A 13,644-nucleotide genomic window follows, 5' to 3' on the forward strand; every position below is an offset into this window, starting at 1 on the left:
AACACCAGCACTCCCTTGAATTCCTTTCTGTATGAAACCACCTCATTTTCAGGAGTTGATATTTCCCCCAAAAAACTGCGAGATCTGCCCATTATCTCGAGAAAGGAACATTTTTGCAAAACCTTTAAGTCTTTTACACCAATATCACCATGGTGATAAGCCCCCCCGAGTCATTTAAGACTGTTACTTATGCGAGTCCAAATATGACGAAGCTGTAACGGCACGCGCACTAGCTGTTGCGTGAGGATGATGACGCACAGCGGCGGCGAAGATGATCAGCACCGCTGGCTCTGAGCGTGACAACCTCGTTTAAAAAATACAGCGACAAATATACATCAATGGAGTAACGTGGTCTGCAGCTGCGGCGGTAAATGCCGAATAAAGTCAAATGCCAGGACTTATTTGAGACGTATACCGCAGCGTCTGGTTCCCACTGAGGTACACGGGGCTGCGTGTCGTCGTCAGGAGCCGTCCGGGAGATGGACTGGGGGACTGCGGAAACCGGGAATGACGGAAGCACCAGCGAGACGGCGTCCGTTGGTCCCTCCCTACAACTTGACCTCGAAGACACCGGTTAGTATGTTTCCAATCTAAAAAAATGTCGAAATGCCCTACTCCAGTCTGTTTTTTTCTTATCTATTTGGATATTCAAACCCACCTATGGCAGCAGGTGTAGTACTGGGGGTACAGGACATATGTGGGCAGAATTCATATCAGCAAATACACCATATGAGAATGTCATCTGAGCAGATTCCAGAAAAGATGTTTTCCACCCAGACAGTTCAAGAAAATTGTGGGGTGTCTCCATTAAGCTGTGCAAATGAATAATAAATTGCTTGGTTAGATAACAGTGCCAAGATTAAAGTCAGTGCTGCTCTTTTAAATGTCAGTGGCTCACTTCAGGCTGGCACAAACACGAGCGCTTTTGGGATGTGTACACACAGTCTCAAAAGACCTTTTAGGATGAGCTGTGTGACTGTGAGTTGGCTGTTTATTTGTACGATATAAGCGCAGGAGCCAATGGAGTGTACGTGACCAGCAGCTGTTACACCTTTGTTTTGACACCAGCACATGATGGGCATTTGAACACCCACTAGTAAACATACTGTGCTCTCAGCTCCTCAGTCTGTCACCATAATTCTTACCATCTCTCTCATCCCCTTCCCATGTGAATCCGAAGAGTGCCTTATATAATGAATCCCACACTAATCTCTTGTGGGTATGAAATGCATGTGGAAATGTTTTAGAAAGAAAGCAGATGTGGTCATTAGTCTAAGAGGTCCAACAAGTTGTCTCTACATTTGCATGCCCATGCAGTTAATGTCGGATGTCTGCGCAGAGATGATTATTTAGTTTAACAGATTATATTTGCAGAGAGCTCTGGGGAGATGCACCCCATGTGTTTAGTGTCACATTCATGTCATAGCAATAGACCGCCATTATCTCAACTGATAAGGGAGAGCTTTAATCCTCTTTACTATGACACACACACATGCCTCAAGGCATACTTCTCCTAAATCTGCCAAAATTATGTCATTACACGATTAGCGAAGTGAGCCTTCAGTGAGGGTTCATTTCATTTGCGTTTGAACTCTTGGCGCAGTCGTGATAAATGGTTTCACACGTACTCCTCACAAATATTGCAGTGAGGTTGTCCTGTTTGTTGCTGTCAGCTCAGTGGTACGTTATTCTGGCCTGACCCTAATCCCCCAGAGAGTCTAGTGTGTGTGTGTGTGTGTCTGTCCTACACTCCTTCTCATTGTTCCGGTCTTAATCTGCAGGTTACAGGTGTGAGCAACCTGATGAGAGACCGGAGGCCTTTTTTCTTTTTTGGTTTAAGCTATGTTTTTCCATCTTCGAACAAGAATAAAAAAAAGAATATTACTCAAAATGTTCCTTTTCGCCGGTTGAATTCTTAGGAATGGCAGTGTTGGTAATCGGCTACATTATCTACAGTGTAATTTTATGTGGCTTAAAGATTCATCATCCTAGCTCTGGCGGCAGCAGCACTTTCCATGCCTTCACCACCTGAAAGTTAGCTTGATGATGCTTAAGTACTTTAACCGAACTATGAAACCAAGTGAATGTCCCATTTCTCATTCCCCTCCCTCCCAGCCTCTTACACACACACAGACACAGTCTAGTTGTTTGCATCATGTTGGTTGGAAAGATTCTTCCTAATCCTTGTGTGTGATTGGTTGGGGATGTGATCAGGAGCCCTCGGCCAATGGCAGCACCCAGATTAAGAAGGAAGTCAATCCAATAGAGTTTTTTAACCTTGCTGGTACAAATCTTCAAATCACACTAATCCAGGAACAGAAAACACTGGTCTTTACACTGCAGGAGTCTGACTGCTGAGTGTCAGAGTTTGCTTTAGCCAGTTTTACTGCAGTCTTGCCTTTTTTCCTTTCTGGATAATTACACGACTATTAACCTTAAGGCTGTGGACTCTTCTGCTGGTGAGTTAACCATGATTTTATATGGAGCGAGGTTAATGAAAGCTGCTTGATCAGTTTTTTAGCTGTAGTGAGTGCAATCCACTATATACTATATTAGTTTCCTTTTTTTTTTAAAAGAAGCTTTAAAATAAAAGGATCCTAAGATGAAAGCTGATGATCACAGGTCCCATTCGATTCTTTAACCTTCTGGGGATCTGTAAGCGAGTTCAAATCTATTCCCTGATTAGAGTTTGATTTGAGTGTGTCTATAAACGGTGCCTATAATAAAGTTACATTTAGTGTTAGCCAGAAGAATCTAATTTCATGATTAGTATTCAAGCAGTCACTGACCTTTGTAATCCTTCTTTATGATGGCTTTAACTTGTCTGGGCATCACTCACCAACAGTGTGAGTCTGATGACAGAGCCACCATACCCCGCTAAATCACAAATAATGCTAAATAATGTATTGATGTCGGCACCTCTTAATCCGTTTCTCCTCTGTCTTTGTCTACAGATTCAGCCAAGAGGGCTCAAATAACAGAGGTGAGAGGCCGCTTCACACGATACACCCGTCTGTCTCATCCGTCACTGTGTCTCTTTGTCTTCTCGTTTGCATCTGTCTTCCAGTGATTTCTTGCATAAGCTGAGGTGCACAGCATATTGTATTTGGAGAAAGTGTATCACACATATAAATGGTTTCTCTGCCATTTGTTTGTGTTAGATGCCTTCCCCATTTGGAGCAGACCTAGCTCGGGAGAAGAAAATTGGCCACAGGAGAGTTGATGCCTCTGGAGAGACAACATACAAAAAGGTTAGCTCTTATTCTTTGTCTTTTGGTTCATATGCTGTAAGTAGTCTTTCATTTTTCTTGAACTACTTTCCACCCCTCACATCACTTTGTTGGTCTCGTCTCTGCTCGCTGTTTCCAGACCACCTCCTCGGCCTTGAAAGGGTCCATCCAGTTGGGTATTGGATATACTGTTGGCAACCTAAGCTCAAAGCCTGAGAGAGATGTTCTTATGCAGGACTTCTATGTGGTCGAAAGTATTTTCTTCCCCGGGTGGGTTTATATGTGCATTGATATCTGTGAAGTATTTATTGTCATCTTCTATCTTTTAATCTTTTTATTGCTCCTTACAGTGAAGGTAGTAACCTCACTCCAGCCCATCACTACCCAGACTTCAGGTTTAAAACCTATGCCCCCGTAGCCTTCAGGTACTTCAGAGAGCTGTTTGGGATCCGACCAGATGACTATCTGGTGAGAGATTTATTCTATATGATCACTCATCTCGCTGTATATGTGTCTTCTGAAGCACTGTTACGTGTCACCACATAATCAGACAGTTTTTTACTGTTGTCACTGTTTTTTCAACCGAGCAACATCTGTGTTGCTCACCATCACTGTTTGTACTGCGGCTGCCCGTCTTATCCAGCAGCTCGTCAGATGAGTCCCTCAGAAGTTGCGTCAGACTTATTGGATACCTCCCTTCTGGTATTATGCCTCTGCAAAGATTGATAAGATTTACTTAGTTTTTTTTTTTTGTTTTTTGAGAATGTCAGTTGAAAGATCCGGGAAAAAAAACACAGTTCCTCTGAATTTGTTCATACCATCACTGATGATTCATACCATAAACCATAAAACCAATAACCAACACAAGTTATATTTGTAAGCGTTCGACTGACGATCAGACGTTAAGCTTTCACTCACATAAAAGAAAACCTGTGCAAATGCAAACACACAAAGACACGCTGTCACACAAACCTGTGAGTAGCGTGCATGTCACGGTGCACACCCAGCAACACATGTAAGCTCACATTCTACCTGTGTCGAAGAGAGATTAGCCGAGCAAAGCTTTCTTTTTTAGCTTCCAAGTAGTGGCAGCAGGCAGCCAACCTAGCTTGTGTTTGTGTCTGCATGATTTTGTCTGGCTGCTGGAGTATGGATTTAATTGCATTTTATTGACTAAACCATAGAAAATTAAATGAATTTGTCAGACAGATTAAGTATATACGAAAGGCACTTTCTCTTACTGTCAAGCTTAAGTCTCTGGTCTCCAAACAATATGTATAGCGTAGGCTACTTAGAGTAAATTTAAGTGCTTTGATCCTGGGGGAGTGTCTGCGTTGAGCTCCTTTAAGATGGTATGTTCCTGCCAGTCTGCACAGTCATCACTTCTGTCATGAAGTGACTGCGACCAACAGTTGAGGTAATAACTTAATTTGAGTGACTAATAAATCAGTAGGGTGTAAATGTCAGCTGTCTGTACATGCTCGGTCCTCTAAAACAAGGATCCCTGATGGGTAATGCCATGTGAGTGTGCAGTTAATCTTTTGGTAGCCTGTTGGAATGTTGTATTGGATCAGATATAAGCAGTGATAAAGAATGGATACATGAAACAAACATTTTACATATGATTACACAGTTTATTCACTTAAAACAGGCAAAGCAGTTATTAAAAAAAAAAAGAATTGATCAATCTGTACCCAGAGAGAGATTTTGAGTCCAACTGCCAGACTTTAGGAAAGACAAAAGGTTAAACTCTAATCTGTTTGTCCTCTGTGTCTCCGACTAGTATTCTCTGTGTAATGAGCCATTGATTGAGCTGACAAATCCGGGAGCCAGCGGCTCCATATTCTATGTAACACGTGACGACGAGTTCATTATCAAAACTGTCCAGCACAAGGAGGCTGAGTTTCTGCAGAAATTGCTCCCCGGATACTATATGGTAAGACAAATTAGTTGCATTCATTTTAAATGGCGTGCTTCTAAGATTACTATGAAGAATGTAAACACATCCAAAATGATCATTATGCTTATGTGAGATATTGTCATAATGTGTCTGTTAAGACTTTTATGAATGTGGGTGCGGGCTTATTGTGTACCTGAGCAAATGTGTACAAGCAGCACTGCAACAGAAACTTCTAGTCAACTTTATCCTCTTTATCCACCCTCCTGGTGTTGGCCCTCAGCCTGCTGTGACATCAGTAGTTGGCTTTGTCATAGGTAAGAGCAGAGACCCACGCTAATTACCCCTTCACGAGTTAAGCACGCACACAGCAGCACAGGTTTCTGCTGAGGCCTTTGGATAAGTCACGCTGCCTGGCAGGTGCATGCTTCTGGGGATGCAACACATGGAACACAAGCATAAATAAATGTAATTTATTCTTTCTCTCTCTCTCTCTCTTTCTGCTTTGTAAAAAACTTCTGCAGAACCTAAACCAGAACCCTCGGACTTTGCTGCCCAAGTTCTTTGGCCTCTATTGTGTTCAGTGTGGGGGCAAGAATATCAGAGTTGTCGTGATGAACAATATTTTACCACGTTCCGTACGCATGCACCTTAAGTTCGATCTGAAGGGCTCGACGTACAAGAGGCGAGCATCCAAGAAGGAAAGAGAGAAGTCCAAACCCACTTTTAAAGACCTGGATTTCCTGAGCGACGTTCCTGAAGGCCTCATTCTTGACCAGGAAACATACAGCGCTTTAGTCAAAACGCTGCAAAGGGACTGCCTGGTGAGAAATGAACATGAACAGTTATTAGTGAAACCAGAGTTACACTGTTATTGTTGATTGCAGAGATTTCAAATATCAAATTAATGATAAATCAATAAGAGAAGGGAGACAAAGAGGCTTATGTTATTTTTTTTGCCATGCTCCAAGCTGCAAGGTTAAATCCACAATTAACCCTCTAAATGTGTTGCTAACGTTGTTACAACTCATTTTGAAATATGGTTTATGTTAGGTTCTGGAGAGTTTTAAAATTATGGACTACAGTCTGCTGCTCGGCGTCCACAACAAAACCATAGCTGAGAGAGAGCAACAGTCACAGGGCTCACCCCCAGGTGGGGATGAGAAGAAGCCTGCTGGCCAGAGAGCTTTGTATTCCACTGCCATTGAGTCGATACAGGGCGGCTCCACCTGCAGGGACACACTGGACCACGATGACACGTAAGTCGGCATTCTTCATCTTTTTTCTCCTCTCATATCAAATCCACACGTGATGCTAACATTTATCTCCCGTCCAGGATGGGTGGAATTCCAGCTGTGAGTGGTAAAGGGGAGCGCCTCCTGCTGTTCATTGGAATTATTGATATTCTGCAGTCTTACAGGTAAGGCAATCAGTGTCTTTGTTGAATTTGAAACAGTATGCTGATAAAGACAAAAAATAAAACTCTAAGAACACAGGAAATGCGGACCTAGCTTTAAATGGTAGACCCAGTGTCTACAAAAGGGTTTACAATGTAACTGCTTATGTGGCACCTTGGAAGTGCAGTGCATGCTCAGTCCAAGGAGTTACATAAAGTTCTGAGTGGGAGTTTTCAGTTGTCTTGTCTTCTGTGATATGTTGCGTTTCAGACTCATTTTTTTCCCCCACATCAGTCTACACACAGTACTCCACTTTTCTTTGGAATATTTTTTGTAACGTATTGGAAATAAAAGACAGAAATATCCTCATTATGCAAGTTTTCTTGGCAATGTTATTGCATTTTAGACTGATCTGTCAGGTATCCAGTCTCTCTCAGTAGTCCTTTGGGATGCTTCTACAACCTTCCCACAGTCCACCTGTGCTTGATTTAATGGATTTGAGAGAATGAAGAAATCTCACACCTGCCTTGGTAAAGTCTCACTTTTAGCTGTGTGTGTCAGAGTGAGAACTAAGTCTTGAGGTTGAGAGAATTGTTCATAGACCTGTGAGAAACAGTCATTGTTATCCATCTGGGGAAGCGATGAAAGAACATTTCTGACTCACCAAACGTGCACAGAACCACAGTAACTGTCAAATTAGAATGAGTTGTTACCATCGACACACTTTGATCTGGCTGCCAAGCTATTGTGGACATTGAGGTTTTATTTCAGGAGACATTAGAGAACTTATGAAAGGACAACTATCAGTGCAGAACTCTACCATTTAGACTTTTATGGTTGGGATGTTTTATGGTAGAGCAACCATGATTGAAAACTTTTCCAGAGCTCTCAGGATGTATTGCAGAGGTTTGAATTTTAGCGAGACCCTGAATCCCACCACCAAGAAAATACAAGCTTCAGGAAAAAGTGTGACCCAAACCCAGAGTATAACACCTGAATATGGATGTGCATTAAGGCTTTTTCATCCAGCCTGGATGAGCTACCTACAAATGTATAAAGGCCATGCTTGCAAGATCATTTTGAACAATTTATTTCTGTCAAAGGTACTTTAACCAAGAGCGAGGTCGAACATTTTAACACTTAAGTATGTGGAAATGAGATATTTCAGTCCTTTATTTTGAATAAGGTCAAGGTCATGTCCCAAATCTTTTCTTTATTTTTTTTAATTTTAAATTTTTTGCACGTATTTATTGAGAACTATGTGTGTAAAGATGAGAAATGAGTCTGACACATAACAAATATCAGCCCCTTAAAGGTTGCATGTCAGTGTGGAGGTGTTTAGGCGTTTTGTCTTCAACAAATATTAAAAAAACAACAGAAATCGCAGGCAGGTAGATCTAATTTCTAAATTTAGTCTTTAGAATTGATCTTGAAAATGCACATCAGCGCTGCAAGTGGGCTGTTGGTGCCACAGATTCAGCTCTGTGTTTCCAGTCAACCACAATGAGTTTCTGATTGAAGTGAACTGTCTTTTTTCTTACAGACTGATTAAGAAACTGGAGCACTCTTGGAAGTCTCTCATCCACGATGGAGTGAGTAGCGTCCATTAAGCTGTTTTATAATAGCTTCTCTTTTTTTTTCAAAACAAACCACTTTAAACTTCAATGTTTTTTTGTTTTTTCTAATTAGTTTAATTGGTTGAGGTGCTTCCACTGTCATTGGCTTGTGAAATACAACTAATAACTTCTTCTTGTTGCTGCTTACATTCCACCACAGGACACCGTGTCAGTTCACAGGCCTGGTTTCTATGCCGAAAGGTTCTACAAATTCTGTAACACAATTGTCTTCAGGAAGAGCTGCTGTGAGTTTACATGTGTAGATCCAGTGCAAAGGAATACAAATGAACGTGAGCAATGAATGATTCTTTTCTATTTCGCAGCATTACGATCGTCTCCGTCTAAGAGAGGCCGAGGGGCTCTCTCCGTGTCCAAGTCCGGTGCTGGAACCAGTTCAGCTGGGCAGCGTCCCTCACTGAGTGAAGAGAGACAGGAGAATCTGGACAACTTGGAAAATCTAAGAGGAGCTCGCAACTTCCCCATTCTCGAAGACAACGGTGGGATATCTTCTAAACAATTAAACTATTAATCCGAAATCATCCACCCTCATGTTCGAAAAGGAGGTGATGGTCCTCGTACAGTGTTGCCCACAGGATGCAGAAAGTTGTTTTTTTTATATCCCTGAAGACATTATGTCTCTAGACTTCAGACAGTCCCACTGTTGAGAGCTGGTTCTTGTGTGAAAGTACAGAGGTAGAATGGGGGGTCGAAGTTGATCCGACGCGGAGACACCCCTGAGCCAGCAAGGGAGATGGTAACAGAGGCGAAACAATCTTGCCACGCGTGCTCTTACACACATCGTGCCGCCGTCACAGAGTGTGCGATGCTCTAAGCAAGGGTGCTGTGGTCATTCTACTGATTCTGTGACTCAGGCTCCATACGTGTTAGGACACAGTGATGTAGGGCTGAAGCTTCTCTGTTTCGCATGTGTAAGGAGGAACAGGAACTGGTTAATGAGGGCGTTTTTTCTGTGAAAATAAGGCGCGACGCATGTGTGAAAGTGGCTCCTGTTCAGATGAAGCTGCCGTTTAACATCAATCTGAACAAAAAACCGAAACAAAGTAAAAACAACTAGAGGTGTGCACAGCAATTCTGAGATTAATAATGTTTATTGAGCAAAGTAAACTGACTTTCATGATTATGAACAAAAGAAAATAGTATAGAAAATAGTATAAGAATATAGTTGAGATTAGGGGTGTTTGTATGATGGACATGTACAGAGTTCAAACAGAAGATTTTATTCTTCCTTGCACATGGCTCATTCTAACATAATTGATTTTGCAACGCAGGGAGGGATCCGCCCTGCACTCCTCCTTCATTCGAAGATGCTACCACAGCATCTATAGCCACCACTCTCTCATCCAATAACTCCTTACCAACCACCCCATTCGATACACCAGAGCATCCACGCTACAGAAGACAAATACATTCACCCAATGTGGCCAGGTGAGAGTAATTGCAGTTATATATTTTTTTTAATTAGAATCTTAACAGTCAAGTCACTCGATTCTGCAACTTTTATGTGTGTTTTTCACACCTTGTTTTTTCTTGTGCGCTCTCAGGTCCCAAAAAGAAGTAGTCGAAGTTCACGGCGAACGACAGGACACTATAACCGTGGAGGTGGAGCTTAGGTACTCACGTGAACTGGATGAAAATTAATTTATTAGGGTAATGTACATATTTGTGACTTCATGCCGGTGTCCTTTGCCTTGCTTCACACAGCAAAATCCCGCAGAGCACGGAGCTCACAGAGATGACAGAAACCTCTCCGGGCCAACAACCACAGGATCATCAGTCTTGTGTAGTTGCTTCATCCACTCCCTCAACTTCTTGCTCATCCTCTGCATATTCCTCCTCTACTCTCCCCCCTTCCTTCACGTCTTCCTCCTCCACTGCTCATTGTGCCGCCCGGTCATCCTCCACACTTTCGTCATCCATCTGTCCGTCCACCAAACCGCTCCCCTCTCCCTCAGCCGCTCAGTCTTCTACTCTTCCCTCCTCAGTCTCTCATTCAGCGGCGCAATCGCCACCCAACAATTCAACTTCTAACACTTCCACCCTCCATCCTGCCTCAGCATTTACCCCCATCTGCCCCGCATCCACTCAGTCCTCCGACCAGGGTTCCTCCCACCATCTCGCATCATCGCCTCCCTCCTCGGTCCCTCCAAGCCCCCAGGTGCCTCAGCGCGCACCGCGCACCACGCGCAATCAGCTCTCTGTGTCCAGCAGCCACAACTCATTGGAGGGGGAGGTGCAGGTTTCTGACATTTATTTTGTAAGTTCCTACTCTCTTGTTTTCAGTGCTTTGGTTTTTTTTCCGAAGGCTTTTGTAGAGATAGTGGACCAGTTTTTTGGAAGTTTGATAAACCAGAATGAGTTGAAATATGAATCACTTTACTATTGAATTTCTCAGTGGTCAAAATATTTTGCCTTCTGCTTCTCTTTAATCTGCCGGGTCTTTTGCAGTGGCCCAGTCAGGACAGCGTGGTAGAGTTATGATGGTGAGGTGGGCTGTGTGTGTAGCAGTGTGCACGCACTATGCGAGCTGCTCATGCTGCCTAAAGTGCTTTTTCTCTGAAGCATGAGGCTGCGACTACTTATACTGCTTTTGATTGTATCAGGGAAACACAGGTTGTCTCTCCCGCACAGCATGAAGTACATCTGTCAATCTGCTTTCATGCATCTTGTCAAAGTCCATCTGTCAGCCTTTTATCTGCCTTTTATTTGATCTTCATTTTCCATTATGTATCTTTTCCTTTTTTCATCTGCTTTTTGCATAATAATCCATTTACCTTCTTTTATTTTGATGTGGGCACCTGTGTGTTCATCTGTGTGTTAATGTGTGTGTGTGTGCGTGTGTGTGTCCAACCATCAGTATGCAGATGGCAGATATTGGGTGTACTCTCCGGTTCTCGGCCGCCGTAAGCTTAACTCTAGCTCAAGTTACAGTGTAAGTCACAACCAAAGTAGTTTGAGTCATTTGAAACACTGGGAGAGGTTACATTGCTGGCAGTTGTCTCACTGTAGCCATCATTGGAATTTGCTGCTTATGGACCTTCAGAAAAAACGTGAAAATAACGTTACAGTGCATTTCACATGGGCTGATTACTGCTAAAGTCTGCAGAGAATGGCACTGCAAATGAAAAGTCCTGCTTCCGAAGTTCCGTCATCAGCATTTTTTTGTCACGTGTTACCACTCAACCGTCATTTGAATGTCTGGGGTCTTAGATGTGTAGCTAGTTTAACCTAGTTTGAACTGGCTTTGTGCTTTTGTTAATCCCTTAAGTTTCTGCCCTTTAGCTGACAAGCTGATTAATGTTGTCTGTGTCTCTGGAAAGAAACTCCCTTTCTGAAGTTGGAAATTGCCTCATTATTAAAGCTGCACTTTGGATATTTTGAATGCTCTGAAATCGGGGTTTCGTTTAGATTATTTATAAGGAGATCTCTGTATGGAGGGAAGTAACAGATGGACATGCAGCTTTAAACTATGCCATGTACATGAGACGTCTTTGATCTGTCTCATTAAGTCCTCTCTTCTTCTTCTACCCTCTGGTGGCTGTTTTGCATAACTGCAGACTCAGGACGACCGGAGCTGGGTGTACTCTCCTTTGCACTGCAGCTCAGAGTCCAGAAGGGGCTCAGATGGGGAGAGTGAGACGGTAGGTGTGCAGTTCATTTAGGATTTTAAGTCAATTTAGAGAACAAGGATGAGGGAAGATATTTTTTGCTTCTCTCCTACAGTTGTCTTTGACAGTAATCGTCTCTTTCCTTATATGTTCTTCAGTAACTCACACCGGAAATTCCAGTGATGGAGTCAGACGCTGTCTCAGATACAAAGGCTGTGAGGTTTTAATTATAAAGCCACAAAGATGCTGAAGATTCACTGGTGGCTGCTGAAGCTGCATGTGGAAGTCTGCTTTGCCAACAGCAAAAAAAAAAGACTGATGGAGGGAACTTAAAGGATCAGGAATTTAACTGTGAGAATGCAAGAATGCATTTTGACACATTCAGATGAATGTACAGACAGAATTATCATCAAGATAGAAAACATTACCTCAATTCTTGGACAATCTGATTGATGACAAGCGCAGGAATAGAGATCATATGCTACAATCAAACTAAGGGGACACTGTTTTCATTGCTGGTGTTTTCCAAGACGATCCACTGGTTCCATTATCTGCATGATGACCTAATGCTTGATGTTCAAACCTTTCTGAAAACGTATACAAGGCAAATAGAAAAACAAAGTTTAAATTCTGGCCCCAAAGTTTCTGAAGTTACCTGACATCATCCCCAGTTGGGATGCGGATGCAGCGGGGTAAGTAATGCAGGCCGGGCGTCCTTCTTCTCAGCTCTGCCTAAGCAATAACGTGTTGACATGTGTTTCTTACTGACTCATATGTAATTATTTCAAACATTTTTCATGCATTTCTTTCTTACGTAGGGGCATGTCAGATCTGTGTCATTTTATTCTTAGCACTTTATCAGTGTCCGTGTGGCTGGGGTCTTTTGAGTCCCTGTGTGTTTTGATATATTGTCACTGGTTGTTGGTTGAAAACAAACTGAAACACAGTTGATGTTTTATGTTGTGTGTAAACACACTGGTGTGCGCTGGTCCACTTAACAAATTGTTAATCTGACAGTGAGTGATTTTGTTCAAATCGCCTTACTTACTATCTCATTGCGGTAGTAACTTTTAAAAAAAATATTTTCTGGTCAGATATGATCTGTGACAAAGGGACAAAAACGTAGCAGTACGAGCACGCAGAATATTTCACTCTGAGGGAATACCAAATATTTGGAGGAAATTCGGAACATCAGAGAACAAAATCTTAAATAATGAATAAAAGCATTTTTGTAATCCGTCGATTTGCATGTGTTTAAGCACGTGGATGTAAGTCTGTGTGTGCTCTTCTGTGTGCGCATGTGTCTGCATGCACCTGATGTGTGACAGGGAGACATGTAAGATTTTGCTGTCCTACCTATTTATCAAATTGTCCGAAGCTGTTGTTGTTCTAGTCTATGAGAGTTTGAACCAGCTATAAGCATGTTGGCTGTGGGATAGAAATGAGATACAGTTGACCCAGTCTTTAAAATGTCACCGGCCTGATCAGAACTTAACATATTGAATAACATTAAATATCCTCAGTTTTGTATTCAGTTTAAAAAGAATAATACAGCTAAAACGTCTTCTGTCTCACTTACCTGCTGAAACAAGACTCATCACATTGACACTCCCTGTCTGTGTATGTAAGCACCACTTTACCATGTTATTGTATTATTTGAGTCTGCTGATGTTAACATGCCTGTTTCTAGGCAGCAGTGTTTGTAGCTTATCACTGTGATAAAACATAATAAAAAAATATATTGTTGAAATAATGTTGGTGATTTCTGGTTAATAAAAAATTAGCCCACCAGGTGGCACTGTTGCACCTGCAAAGACATATATGTCTCGAGTTGAACACTTTAAAGGCCTATGGGTTATTTGGAATTTCATGATTCAT

At 42.2% G+C, this 13,644-nt stretch overlaps 1 protein-coding gene across 2 annotated transcripts; it reads left to right on the forward strand.

Moving 5' to 3' along the window:
* Nucleotides 1–188: 188 nt before the first annotated feature.
* On the forward strand, nt 189–13,519 carry LOC142399158 (phosphatidylinositol 4-phosphate 5-kinase type-1 gamma-like). 2 transcript variants are annotated; one of them, XM_075483649.1, is made up of 17 exons: nt 189–573; nt 2,955–2,983; nt 3,162–3,251; nt 3,370–3,500; nt 3,581–3,698; nt 5,014–5,166; nt 5,652–5,951; nt 6,181–6,386; nt 6,464–6,547; nt 8,068–8,116; nt 8,301–8,385; nt 8,464–8,637; nt 9,430–9,586; nt 9,703–9,771; nt 9,863–10,415; nt 10,607–10,641; nt 11,716–11,799. In XM_075483649.1, exons 1-16 carry the CDS (start codon nt 480–482, stop codon nt 10,637–10,639), a joined length of 2,325 nt encoding a protein of 774 aa, XP_075339764.1. In that variant the 5' UTR covers nt 189–479; the 3' UTR covers nt 10,640–10,641; nt 11,716–11,799. The 2 variants fall into 2 exon arrangements, with proteins under 2 accessions (XP_075339764.1, XP_075339763.1); XM_075483648.1 differs by lacking the exon at nt 10,607–10,641 and adding an exon at nt 11,925–13,519 and having other exon boundaries at nt 192–573.
* Nucleotides 13,520–13,644: the final 125 nt, after the last annotated feature.

Source organism: Odontesthes bonariensis, chromosome 14, assembly GCF_027942865.1.
Source record: "Odontesthes bonariensis isolate fOdoBon6 chromosome 14, fOdoBon6.hap1, whole genome shotgun sequence".
Lineage (NCBI taxonomy): Eukaryota > Metazoa > Chordata > Actinopteri > Atheriniformes > Atherinopsidae > Odontesthes > Odontesthes bonariensis.